Here is a 14,946-nt window from a genome sequence, read left to right on the forward strand (position 1 = left end):
TTTTACCTTTTTCGTAATTTTAGAGCCAATTCGCGCATTTCATCTTCCCGTTCCTGCTGTTGTTGCATTTGCCTTTCTGTCCTTTCGATCTCAGCCTTTTTGTCTGCCTTATCTAGGAAAGCAATTCATTATTAGTTTTGATACATCTTTCACGTCTGTTCAAGCCTACATTGTTTGTTGAGTAATATCTGCATCTTTCGCTTCAAACGATCACGCAAATTTTGCTTCTCGCCTGCCATTGATCCCTGAAAAGAGGACTTAGCGAATAAAAGTGATTTGGAGATGAATAGCATTTGAGTGTGGTGGCCTTTATGAAAAAGAGGTCAAACCCCCAACTGATGCCCGAAAATTATACCTTGGAAGCAAAATGCTAAAAAATTCGCAAAGATGGGGGAAGAATGATCTACTAACTCGAGTAAAGGACAGATTATATGGATGAGTGAAAATGGTGATAGAGAAAAAACCGGACCACACGTTGTCCAGAAGATATTCACATTAAGCTATGCGGTAACCAGCACCAAACCTGGAGATTCCGGAAAAGAGTCTAACACAGTTGAGCAGAATGCAATTGTCTAAAGGTAACTAGAAAAACGATGCCTAGCAAGACTGTGTTGTGTGTTTCAATGCGAAGCTCGTTCCATGTGATGTGATTTTAGTTTCAATTCTTCATATAAACAAGAACACGCCCTGTGACGTGAAATCATTCGGAAACGAACAAATTGCTGATAGAAGGCAATTGGTAAATACAACAGAGAAGACACCCGACACAAACCGAACGTCGAGCAAAGAATACTGGACAGAGAATGGAATCGTCTCGAGGATGTTATCAAGAATCTGGCCTCGTGGCGATGGGTTTGCAGTATGAGATCCTCGATAATGAAGCTACTCGTGGAGGTAGTGCTAATAGTCCATAAAGTCGAGGTGCTCATTCGTCTCTGTCGATTGGTAGTGCTCCTTTTAAGGTTTTTGATTATGGGGGAATGTATTATCGGCTCGGTAATGGTTTGCTTCATCTTGAAATGCCTTGCGAATCGTATCTAGTGTGAGTATACACATTGTACAAGTGGTTTACATTAGAAAAATAAGAATGTAAAGTTCTGGGCAAGTGAATATTTATTTATACTAAATAGTTTTCGGAGTCTGCTATCAAATCTTTTACTATTTTCCGGATCCTCTTAACTGAGAGGCCAAATAAAGGGACAGGAGCAAGTGTACAGTATTGTGTGCTTCCAAGTGATATAACAATTGCGATTTTCACCGAAGTACATTAGACATTCGGAAAGCAGTGGCGATATTTCCAACATCACCATCTACTCCGCCCACCTTCCCTCTTCCGATACTTCCAATACTCTTTTTCGGCTTCTTATTCCTCTTCTGAACCATGCTATTGTTGAATTTCTCATCGACAAGTTGATATTAATTGCTGTTGTGATGTTGAGATGTTGATACATATGGTTGCCATTTACCCCGTGGTGGTGTATAGCGCGTGATCACAATTATGCGCCATTGCTCGCGGTTACCTGAAATGCGCTTCAGCTCTTCCATGATTTCCTGAGACGCCCACACTCCTCCATTGTCTTCCACCAAGTGCTTTTGAGGCGACCCACTCGTCGGTCACCTTAGGAGAGTGTATTCCAATGCACGGCGTAGCCAGCAGTGGAATTATCGCTCCTCCTTAATGTGCGGCATAGCCACTGCCACTTCCGATCACAACAAATACGGGTGCCAGGACTGTGCACCGACCAATTTTTTCGTTTGTGATAGTTTCCAGGCAGCGTACTTCGAAGATACGACATAGACAGGTGCTAACGAAGGCAACACAGAAAGAACACTTGCATAGAATACTCTTAACTTCATCTTGGTGTTGTCATAACTGCATTTCCAAATTTTAGACAGGGCAACGAAAACGATCTAGCACTGCCAATGCGTTGGGAAAAATCCACTTCGGTCCGCCGTCAGCAGAAACCACGCTTACTAGATTATGCAAATTGATCTATACCTTCGATACTAAGCCTATTAGTGTAAATCGGGAGTCCGGCCCGGTGAGAAAGAAAGCAGATGTTATCAGCGTAATCGAGGTGTTTGTAGGAAGATATCATCGTCCATTGAACCCCTCCACGTCCTTCGGACAAGGCAGCATGAAAAACATCACCGATAACAAGAAGAAATAAGAAAAGATGTAACCCAAGTGGACTCGAATTTGGACCTCAAATTCCTGAGATTTTATCTCGAGAAAGCATTTTGTGCCATCGTATGTAGCTATGATAATAGCTATTTGTTTCTCCGGAATACCCCTCCTCCATAGAGCATTCCAGATACACTCCCTGCTCACACTATAGACAGTTTTCTCGAAATCGATTACGAGCAGGTGAATCGAAGATATAAATTCCTGTTTCAAAATGATCTGTAGGGTATTGATATGGTCAATGCAAGAGGATTTGGAGCGGAAACCAGCCTGTTCTCTGTCGATCAAGGTTTCGAAATTTTCTTTGATGCATTTCAGAAGTACTTTAGCTATTATTTTGCAGCAGCTTCCCGCTGTCTCAGATTACCTTCCAATCGTTATATTCAGGAAAGGGTACCTTTCTTTGCAATGTTAACGATCATCCCCTCCTTCCACTCAATCGGAAAGGTCTCGGATTTCCAAGTTTTCCGTACGAGTGGAAGTAGCATAACTACAGGTAGAGGGATAAACAGCTCTGAGGGGAGACCGTCAAACCCAGCGGCTTCACTCCGTTTGATTGCATCTGCTGGGTGGAACAATCCGTATCTGCATGTTACGGTGACTGGTTATCTCATCTACAAGAATCGGAACTTCACGGACGGGATATGATATGGTTACCGACCGTGGTGGTGCTTCCACCTTTTCAGTTGCTCGTCATCGTAGATGAGAAATCGACCGTTAACATCTTTCACAGGATCATCGAAAGATTTGCGGTCGCATGCAAACTCTTTCTGGGATGGTATACACTTCTAATATCATTGGATTCTGCGCCATCAACCGCTTGCTTACCAGCACAATAAAAAATTTCTTTTTGTCACACTGCACACTACGCTGGACTTCTCGTGACTTCGCTCGGTATCGGAGTTCGAGCGCATCACACCCACCATCACCCGCAGTGGTAAAAAAACCTTCAAACTCTTCCATTAATCGATCTGCTTCCATGATTCCGTAGCCAGCGAGATCATATGACGAGAAAAGAGCATTGTTGATGACGGCCCAATACTCATCGGTATTCTCAGTGTAGCTAGCCCTCCTACTGTCAAGTAACAGTTGGATCATATAAGCTGTCGATGTTGAACTTAGGGGGCATAACCCTGCGAAAACTAGCAGACGCAACAGGCAAGCGAACATCAGATGATGATCCCTTTCGAGGCAGCTTCTCTCTTATTGCGCGCATCCAGGAGACAGCCGACTTAATTGCTCGTACGGTGTTTGGTTCGAGTTGGCGTTTAGATTACACTTTTACCTTTAGGAAGGTTCCCCGAACTGCGTATAATTACTCGTAGAAAACATCCTTTTCCACTATATCGGAAGTCTCTATTGGTTCATAGAACTGTACAATTGTGATGCTCCTTAACCTCCAATCTTGCATTCAGAGGTCTGTCAAAAACTGGCTCCTAGGTACAGAGAGCACGCCTTGCGATAATCGTTAGAAACAACCCGACACTAGATCGTATCTGCTACCACTCGGCTTTCCAGACAAAAAAGCACATTGCCGAAAAAGAGAGATAAGTATTCCCCATAATCTTAGTTCGCTTAGGCTCAGAATGTCCAGCTTATATCGGTGGAACTTTCAATCCATTTTAGTCAATTGTTACAACAAACAAACAAGACTGAGTGTATTCTTAAGCCCCAACTCATAGGGCAGGATTGTCTTTCTAATCTATTTATAAAAAAATGTAAACAACACGTTTCCCTTCTCTATTAATTTATACCAAAGGTTTATTCGAAGGTACACCTCCATATAAGTGGAAAGGCTCCTATAATCCTACGCAAAAAAGGTAATCTCTTATTGACTGAAAACTACTGCCCAATACTGCTTACTTGCGCTACCTTTGAAGCTCTCGAGAAGTACTTCAAAGTGTAGCTTTCAATTAGTTTCAGCCATTTCATTGCGAAGGAGCAATATGGGTATCAAAAGAAACGCTTGACCGTAACTAACTTATTGGAGTTGACCAACTTTGTTAGTAAATCCCTTACCAAAGAAATTGCATCCAAAGCTTTTGATTATGTTGACCATATCCTCTTCTTCAGGAAGTACTGCTCGCATCGCTTTCCACCATCAGACAGACGGTGAGGTCTTACAAGTGGCGAAGTTGAGACGCAGCAACTTCTATTTTTCAAACTTTTGGAATCAACCACCCAAGAACATTTGCAGCAGACCAGCCAACGAAGCAGACCAGGTGTTTGGGTCCCGCATAATCTCTCTGAAGTAAACCAAACTAAGCGGTAAATTGGGATAAGTTGATTGCCTTAATGGTACTGTGCAGAAACATCTTTTGATGTCGCCATTATTAAACAAGAGTTCTCTATGTGGACATAAATAGCAGTGGCTCTCTCCAGGCTTATACCAAAAAAAATATGATTTCGTTTAACAACATCTTTTCATCCACCCATATGTACATCTATGTAATGGCTCGTTGAAGTTGAAACAAGAGAATTTCGAAGACTCCTTTCTCACAACTTTCGATTCCATACTACACTACACGTAGAACTCATTGATGGCAAAATTTGTTTGTATTCTGCGCGAAATTTTTGCACATACTCATAGTGCGCCGTCAGAGCATGGGATAAACCAATTAAGCAAAAAGAAAATCGCGAGTTTTCGATGTTCCACGACAGCGAGAAAGTTACACAAACTTCAAAGACAGCATCCCTGAAGGTCTTTCTAGGATTGACTCCTTCCCATGTGCATATGCAGATGCAGACAAGGACGGCGATCTTCAAAATGTCCGGGATTACCAGTGATACGTGGAGCTGCCTTAATCGAAGGAATAGATATTCTTTCTAGGCGGCATTCCGAATTACTCATATTAACGAGGGCAAACTAGGAGCGCATGGCATCGGCATACGGCTTAAACCCTACTAGCATGTAATATATACATATATTATGTGAGATTATCCACTTTCGGGTGATATTGACGTTCATAGTCTTGAATTTGTTAAGAATCGACAACTTTGACCTGTTATAACCTTGTCAGTAATAGTGCGAATTCCACAAAACATGGTACTATTTTTATAGCCTACATTGCTGCAAAATTTCGTGGTACTAGGATGAATTTAAGGGGGGTTTTGCGGCCAATTACTAAAAATTATAGCAATATACTATTATTAACTTTATTTGAAGGGATATCGGTATGGAAGGTATTTCGGAGCCTAGGCACCATATAATCACAAACTCCTGATTTTTTCAGATCTTTCGGTTGGGTAGTTTCTAAGAATGGGCGCGTTAAAGAAATGATCACGTTCGACCCCTCGCACTCCCCACCTTTGCAACAAATGTAAAAACTAAGATTAGCTAAGTACTAACCGAGGCGTTCATTTGATACCTCAGATGACTATATTTGGTGAAAAAAAAATTACACCACCCTTTTGAATGTATGGGGACCCCGCCTTAAATTGAACATAAACGAATATAACTGTATGCGTGGGTGTTCACAGTTCCCACCTTTCTACCAAATTTTGTGTCAATCGCTATAACGGTCTCCGAGAAAAATGTGTGTGACGGACAGACAGACAGTAAACCGATTTTAATAAGGTTTTGTTTTACACAATAATACGGACCCAAGTGCTCGAAAACCTTACCAAGAAGGCCTCCAGATCATAGTAGGAATACTAACTGATCACTGCAGGTTGAATTATCTATCACCTGGGGAAACTAGGGATATCAACGTACACTGTCTACTGTGAGGAGGGTGATGAAACCTTCACACATGTTCTGTATTTTTGCATGGTTTGAACCATGCTGTATCCCAGGGCATCAAGGGAAGTCGTGAGGGATTTAAGTACAATACCTGCAGCTGACAGTATTATAGGAACTACAAACACCTACTCGAGACGCTAAATTTCTTTGATTTCCCGACCCGCCAGCTTTTTTCTACACCCATTTCTGCTCAATATTGCTATTGTGTGGATAGCACCATTAATAATATACACGGATACGGACCCGTCTTGACAACTAACAGGCTTTTTGTGCGTATGTGGCGATAAGTTAGAACTTGCCGGTCCCAATACATACTGCAAGGCAATTATCTTCCAGACGACAAGCCTCCGAACAGGAGAAAGTACAAACCCTTCAGGTGTACTACTTAAAGAAATGATAGGAAACTCTCTTGATGATAATGATGCAATTTTTGTCGAAACTCATTGAAAGCCTATGGATTTGGTTACTTGACATCGTTTGACATGTTTTTGATTATGACATATGACATATCATCGCGACTGGACATGTGTTTTCGAGGCTCTGTTGAAATGAATGCATAGCTGGCATGTTATTTTTTTGGTGAAGTACCAGAATCGAAAAAACGCATTGCTGGAGATGATAAGGTTATTGAGATAAAAGAAGTGCTATGAACAATATACAAAGCTAGGGCCCATCGCTTTTGTTCTTGAATATGGGCTTCAAATATCGTTACGGTTTCCCGAATTTCACATACCACTTCAACTGTTCTGTGACATACATCAACGGTGACCCGCTGTTATCCCTGCTTCCGCCACATCAAATAGTACTGTCTGTTTCAATTCAATCATTTCATCAATTATTTTTTGCTGAGAACTCTCCCATGGATCGGGATAAACAGTAATTGTTGGAATCTTTCGGATTTCAAGTCAATATAGCCAATACCGGATCGCTTTGCGCCAGCAAGTAATACCGTGGTTCTGGAGGTGGTTAAGCTAGTTACGCTTGAAGGAAAGTTGAACCGACTTTATACCTCAAGGACAGGAAAAAACAAAATTATCCAATCTATGCATCACAAGATTAAAACATAATAATAATGTAATGTAAGACGGTTTACAGATTGGTACCAGGGCCGAGAGGGGTCCGTGGGCAAAAAAAACAAACATGGGAGTAAGTTGCTCTCTATTTGGCCTGGTTCGACATCAAGGGAACTTAGGACTCTTCAATTCCTAAACAAGAAAAAGAATAGTTGAAAACAGATATGCAGAGAGGCAAAATCGAAATAGTGGGGGTTAGTGAAATGTGATTGCCCATTGCAGGACAATTCATTTCACCGGGAGAAAATATACTCCTTTGTTGGAAATGGCATGATCGGACAAACGTTTTTTTATTATTTTACGAATTCCACCACTCAAGGCAACAAAACTTCAAAATATTTCCTGCTATAAGATACCTTAGTTCTTCTAGTAAAGATCTATCACCTCCTCGTCGCGACACTGTATTTATACAGTCTAGTTGGCCCCAGCCTCTCCTCTTCAAAACTCAAACTTATTAAAGAGACACGCACATTAACGGATTGATTAGACGGCAATGAGAAAGGGAACCACACGTTTTCTTGTATAAAGCCCGAACTACATATAAGCTAGACGATGCTCTGTCCACATATCATCCTAACATTACCGCAGAAGGAAATGTTATCGTCCCACCGGAGACGCCACAAAGATCATCGGGAACTTGGCCGAACTGAAAAATGAACTTTACAGATAGAACAGGTCCAGGCAAACAGAAGCCGCGAGAGTTTCACCAAAGCGTAAATAGTGTGCGTCAGTACACCATGTTGCGTCTCTTCCTATGATGTAGAGCGGAATCCGTTTTTCAATCGGATGGGCATATTTGAGCCATGGGTAGAATTCTTTGATGAATTGCGCACAATCAGCTGAGTGAATTGGCGATACGATTAACAGAAGATGGAATACTGATGCTGTCACCAACCAACCAAAAACTGCTGGTGCAATTCATTAATTGAAGAACCAGTCTGGAGTCGATGGTATAATAGCAGAGCTAACAAAAATGATGATATTGATAGTATCGAAAACAACCACGAAACAAATTAGTTAATTGCAGATAGGAAGATTCTTCCAAGGGCAAAAGTCACAGCCCATAACAACACGAACGGAAAAATACGTGCACAACTGTTACTAACGAGCACAATCTACGTCAACGTATACGTTAACAGTTCAGAGGCAAGTGATCATCTGTACATTGCGTTCGAAGTGTTTGACGCTACTTGCCGGCGAGCGCCAACACGACGTTCCCCCTGCGCGTGGAATGTCGCGAAGGTGAACATCGGAAAGTTCGTCGAAGCTCTTGGAGCAGGTAGGGCCGCGCTGGGGGGCACTTCGGGGGGTGGTGGTGTCGCAGCTGACACCGTGGTAAATTCAGTGATGAATCTGATAACCACGGTGTGTGAGGCTTCCATGCCCCGGAGAGGCCCCAGGCGCGACAAGCCTTCTATGTACTGGTGGACGGCAGAAATTGCCGACCTACGGAAGGAGTGTCATAAGGTCCGCCGTTTGGCACAACCTTTGTACGCCAACGAGGAGGCATGTGCCATAAAGGCACAATATAGATCAGCAAAAAGGAGACTCCGCAGCGCTATAAATAAAAGCAAAGCTCGCGGCTGGCAAAATCTTGTTAATGAGGTGAATAATGACCCGTGGGGACTTGGCTATAAGCTTGTCACTCGGAAAATCGGGGCTCTGCGGAAGCCCTGCATATTGAGCACCGACCAGATTGTTCCCCAGACACCCTGTACGGGTTGATGTAAATAGCGCGGAAAGCGTCGTGGATTGCCCCCTTTTCACAATGGGAGAACTCGAAGAAGCGGTTCTCACTATGAAAAACAGGAAGGCGCCAGGTCCTGATGGCATCCCGGCGGAAGTTTACAAACTGGTGTAAGAGGCGGGGAGCTTTGCGAGTGGCGTCTGCTTATCGCACCGCCTCCGAACCGGCTGTGATGGTGATTGCGGGAGTGATCCCCATTACCCTCCTTGCCAAGGAGCGCAAAGCTATCTATCGCCGTAAGGGTCAAAACTTAAGAGAAGTGGTTGCCCGTGAAGAACGTCAACGCACCCTTTCTTGGCAAAATGAGCCAAGGGGCAAGTGGACTGCGCAGCTCATCGACAAATTAGACCCATGGTTGAACAGAAAGCACGGTGAGATTGATTACTGCCTTACTCAACTTCTAAGTGGGCATGGAAGTTTTCAGTCTTACCTGCACAGGGTTGGGAAGGCGCGATCTCCTGATTGTGTGTGCTGCAATAGAGTGGCGGATGACGCTGAACACACCTTTTTCTCTTGCGAGAGGTGGGACGGCCTCCGCCAGCAGCTTTATGCAGACACAGGGGAGCTCTCTCCAGACAACATTGTCAGAGAGATGCTGAAGAGCGCTGGCAGCTGGAATCGTATTGCGCATTATGTTCGGGCTCTTCTTACTACGAAGAAGATTGAACTCGACCGGCAGAGGGATCGGACGGTAAGGGGTTCCCTGAACTAACAACAACTCCCTTCCTCCCCTCCCCTCCCGTTGGTGAAAGGAATTCCCTGACTTGAAGGCTCCCAAAGCCGGGAGAGCGGGAGGGCTAGCCCGAAGTAATGTGTGAAACGGTTCCAGGCTAGTTCCCTGATGACAGGGAGGTGTTTAGTTGGTAGTCCGCCAGCGTGCTGTTGCGGGAGTCCAACACTCTGTGCGTAAACGCATTCACCTACCCTAGTCCCCCAAAAAAAAAAAAAACAGTTCAGAGGTGAACGAGAATACTTTTCGCTAGAGACGAAATGTACCCAAATAATTTAGGATCGCTAATATATACCCTGGGTTTCACAGTTATAACGCTATTGGAAACTTTCCCTTTCCGTTGGAAGTTTGCGAGGCTTGTCTTGATAATTAAGGGCAAAAACGACCCCGAGGCGCTGTCAGCACAAAACCTCCTCTCAGTATGCTGATTGAAAAGACACAATACGGGCTGCGGGAGACTACACAATTCATGCGATTGAGGAAATGATCCAAGCGGTGAACTTGGCTGAGGCATACCGTCGCCACTGTCAATGAGTGGTGCCCCTTGTGACGCTGGACGTAAGAAACACCTTCAATTTCTCGAGGTGGTGTCACACGCTTGAGGTGCTGAACAATCGTTTCCATATTTCAGACCACCTTTGCGGATATTGAGAAACTATTTAAAGAACCGCTCCCTGCTATATCAAACCCGAGAACGAAAACCCAAAATGAAGATCACATCGGGAACGGCTCAAGGATCTATCATTTGTCCGGACTTTTAGAACGTCTGCTACGGCACGAGATGCCTGATGAATCGCATCTGGTCGAATACGCGAATGATGTAGCGGCACTGATTTCCGCATGCATGGTTGAACAAGCTCAGCGCACACTGGGAATGGTGATGTGGGGAGTTAGCAGGCAGATGGCTAGGCATGAATTCTTTTTTTCGGTTCCGAATTATGGGCTGACTCCGTGACGTGAACATATTTTACATGAATTGTTGTGTCAGTTCTTTCTGCATGTATATTCAATCCATGTGTCAAATTGGAGTGATATTTTTAAGATGGATTGCTGACTATAACATGTAAATATCCTTGTATTGACTTTGACATGTTAGGATGTTAATTACTTCTAATTCATGTAAAACATGTTCAGGTCACGAAGTCAACCCATAATTTGGAAACCAAAAAAAAAGAACTAAAGTACCAATGTTTATAAAAAAAGATGTACATAAAAATGCATCCGGCAAAGGCCATTGAATCGGAACGAAAGATTTTTTTTGTTAAACAAATACAAGATTTAGGTTGGGATCTCCTGTGTGTAGTCTTCCTTCATCACATTAATCTTGGGCAAGTGGTAAGTTTACAGCAGCGGGACAGTACCAAGACGAACACAAACATCAATGAGAAAGGAGGATTCAAACCCTGGGCAAGCAGATCAATCTAACTGGAACTTGACCATCACGCATCGACATGGTCTTACTAATTAAGAATGACATTTTTCGTCGAGGGTGTTAAATATAATTTAGTTTGGATTTACGCCTAATAGCTCCAAATAGGACTGTTTTACTACCGGACGGTAAATTTTCAAATCAGCTTCCAGCTCTTCCACAAAAGAAAGGAGAAAACGTGACGGAAAAAACGTCTGAGATCTGTAAAATAATTGGCGAATTTCTTGAAAATTTTTGCTATCCATTCTTCCAGCGCTCTACTTGGCGGAGATTCACATCCAGCAGAACAAGATCGGGAGGTTGACGTTCAACCAACTCAAACATCGCAAGTGTGCATTTTCATTTGTTTTTTTTTTGTTTTATCAGTATTTCATTCGTTAAAATTAAAGAATTTGTACTTTATTTAACTAATCCTATGTACCAGGAGTGTCCCGATAGCTGAGTGGTTAGAGCACAAGGCTGTCGTACGGAAGTTCGCGGTTCAAATCTCACTGGTAGCAGTGGAATTTGTATCGTGATTTGACGTCGGATACCAGTCGACTCAGCTGTGAATGAGTACCTGAGTCAAATCAGGGTAATAATCTCGAGCGAGCGCAATGCTGATCACGTTGCCTCCTACAGGGTAATGTAATCTTTTAGTGTCTGGTTACGGTCTTCAATAAAGTACAACATAGATGGTCGTAGCTATTCGTACATAGATGGTTGTAGTAGTCTGTTAATTTTTCTTGCTGTTTGACATCTATTAAAAATAGATAACACACACCATTGGTGGCTTCGTACGACAGCATAGTTTCTCATCGGTTTGAAAATATCGGATTCGCTACCAGGAATTGTGATTTTGCGGAGATGTTCATGAACCTTTTTAAGGTTTTGTTTGCAAAACGAAGGTGGGACCTGTGGACCCCCAGACATGCAGTGAGTGATATCCTCCCACGTTGAGATTTAGGGGGGGTCCCCATACATGTAAAAGGGGGTGTCAAAATTTTTTTACCAAATATAGTCATGTGGGGTATCAAATGAAAGATCTTAATTAGTACTTTTCGGCGGGGAGTGGGAGGGGTGGAAATTGATGATTTCTTTAACGGACCCAGTCTGAGAAACTACCCAACGGAAAAATCTGAAAAAAATCATGAAGCTGCCTCTATATGGTGCCCAGGCCTCAAAATACGCTGCATATCGATATCTGTTCAAATTAAGTTAATAATAGTATATTACCATATTTTTGGGAAAATTGAGTAAAACCCCACTTAAGTTTATCTCAGAGTTATAAAATTTGGTAGTAGTATAAAATATAATATGAAGCATATTATCTCCAAGTTTGATCAAAATCATACTATTAGTAACAAAGTTACAGTAGCTCAAAGTTGTCTTTACCGTGTAAATTTACAACCCGAAGTACTAAATCTGACATGCTAAATGCATATTCTTAACGGCCTACGTACAAATGGGATAGTTCTACGCTCAAATATACTCACACAAGAAGCAACCAAAACCTTTCATACCTGAGGCGCCCAGCTTCCGGTTTCCCGACTTGTTTCTTTTGAAGAGAAATGTGCTGCTGAAAGTCATTGTTTGTTGGGGGAGGTGTACGGTGAGCTAGCTCTACCCCAAACACAGTGCAAAGAGTGGCTTCGACGATTCAAAAGTGGCAATTTCGACATGCGAAACTCGATGACGATGACACTCAAAACTTAAAAACACCTCGCAGAACAATCGAATGTGACTCAAGTGACCATCTCCTTACGTTCAAACGTGTGGGCCATGGGAAACGGTTAAAAGTGCAGAAAATGGGTGCCGCATGGATTGAACGAAAGACAGCAAGAAAAACGAAAAACCACTTGTGAAATTCGCAAGGCACGAAAGAAAGCGTTTTTTTCCATGGAATCGTGGCGAGGGATGGACAATGGATTTATTTCGAGAATCCTAAACGGAAACTCATCAGTCATCATGAACCATCAGCATCGATTGCAAGGCTAAATCGCTTTAAAGAGAAAACAATGCTCTGCGTGTGGGATCACAAGGGTGTGATGTATTATGAGCTTCTAAAACCTGGCGAAACTGTGGGTATGCAATACTATCGATAGCAAATGATCAATTTAAATCATGCATTGTTTGAAAAGCGACCAGAAGGGACACCAGACACGAAAGGATAATTTTTCAACATGACAACGACCCGGCACACATATCAAAACCAATCAGGGGCACCATTGCTGCACTTCGCTGTGATGTCATACCTCCCTTCTCACCAGACTTGACTCCTTCTGACTCCCACTTGTTTGCATTGATGGGACACGCGCTGGCTGAGCAGAACTTCGGCTCGAAGCATGGTTAGCTTCAAAGGACTAATGATTCTACTGGTAGGGCATCCACAAATTGGCAGAAAGATAGAAAAAACCGTGTAGCTAGCGGTGGCCGATACTTTGAATGGAATAAATTTGACAATTTTTATTAAATATGCACGATTTTTTAATTTAAAAAAGGCTGTTTTGAGTGCTGGGTTGAGGTCCGTTTGATAGATTGATTCACGGTCATTTGAACGGTGCCGTGAATACGATTGTCAAGAAGGCGTTCAAAAATCTTCATGAGATGGGAAAGAACTTGGATCGGCCGATAATTTAAACACTGCTGGACTACTTTCTTTTTCCATACTTCCATAGTGTTGGATCTCGCTTTCTAAAACTCAAATGAGATCATTTTTGCTTTTAATGAGATTGAATGCGCCGAATTCTCCGAATACGTATTTCGTAAGCCACTTGCTGCTTTCTTCACCAAAATCTTAAATACGTGGCTGCCGAAATGCGTATTCGATGAATAATAGAAATCTCATTGACTTAAAGGATATTGGAATTTGTTGTTTTGGTACATCAGTGGGATTTGAGGCCAATGGAGAGTTATACCGATGGTAGATGTGTTAGAAGAATCTGCTCTTTCGAAAACAATAGTTTACAAGGGGCTGATGAATTTAAAAGAGGTCGTATAAGCCTTGAAGAGGATTCACGTACAGAACGCCCAAAAAGGGCATCAAATTGAGAAAATAACCGGATATGATTTTGGAAAATCGGCGACTGACACAGAAAGAATTAGTTGCGGGGAATTTAAGCCATGTCTTAAGTAATATTTTGGGTTTCAGCCAATTAAGCGCGCAATTTTTAACAATAGAACAAAAACGCGTCCGAATACGACTTCCTTAGCAACATTTGGAACGTTTAAGGATGGATGGATGAGACCTGGATTCTGAATCGAAAGAAGGAGTGAAGAATCTTCGGCATCGAATCGAGTTCGTGAACAGAAGGGCGTTAAGCACTGACGTTTGGTGATGAAATTTTATCGGAGGATTAAATAAAAGATTATTACTGTGACCTTTTGAACCAGCTCGACTTGAAAATTCATGAGAAAAGGCCTGCTTTGCAGAAGAAGTAATTCTGCATGAAGACAATGCACCTGCTCACACAGCTAAAACCACGGAATTTAGCACGCCTTTAATTCACACTTTTCTATACCTCAGTTGTCCTTTTGGTAACAGTCAACTGCGAACTTGTTAAAGGACTTGGCTCCTTTAAGTTATGTCAATTCCATGAAAAGACAAATTCCTTATCAAACTGCATGAGGCACTCCCATTGACATCTTCTGCTTTTGTTGAGCGCTGTAGATCTACAGAGTAAACACGGGACAAATCAGCAAATGGACCTACGAACCTTTCTAAAAAACCAGCGCCTATTTCTTCTTAGAATGCTTATCAAATAATGGCAGAACAATTCTATACACGAAAATGGAACAATATCACCATCCCGCAATGTAAGTGCGAAAAGATATAAGTCCACCTGTTTTGCAAAGATCTAAGAAAGCTATTCCTACAGAAATATTTATAGTATTTATAGTTTAAGCAACGCCACCACACCAATTCCCTAACTTGCCCTGCTAGCTGATTCCTCCTAACAAACACAATTCACTCTGATACCATTCAACTGATCAGAGATATATCTTTCCTGGTTTTTCCCCATTCCCTAACATAATATTTGCGTTGAAAATCTTGAAAATAT

General features: G+C 42.4%; 1 protein-coding gene across 2 annotated transcripts in view; it reads right to left on the minus strand.

The window, feature by feature from the left end:
* Nucleotides 1-14,946, minus strand: part of LOC119655900 (CLK4-associating serine/arginine rich protein) — a 29,947-nt gene that overhangs the window by 610 nt on the left and 14,391 nt on the right. For both annotated transcript variants that reach the window (XM_038062056.1, XM_038062055.1), the window contains 2 exons: nucleotides 170-245; nucleotides 7-112 (listed from right to left, as the gene is read on the minus strand). In XM_038062056.1, the coding sequence (XP_037917984.1) occupies nucleotides 7-112; nucleotides 170-245 (182 nt within the window). The remainder of the gene's footprint in view (nucleotides 1-6; nucleotides 113-169; nucleotides 246-14,946) is intronic.

Source organism: Hermetia illucens, chromosome 4 (genome assembly GCF_905115235.1).
Source record: "Hermetia illucens chromosome 4, iHerIll2.2.curated.20191125, whole genome shotgun sequence".
Lineage (NCBI taxonomy): Eukaryota > Metazoa > Arthropoda > Insecta > Diptera > Stratiomyidae > Hermetia > Hermetia illucens.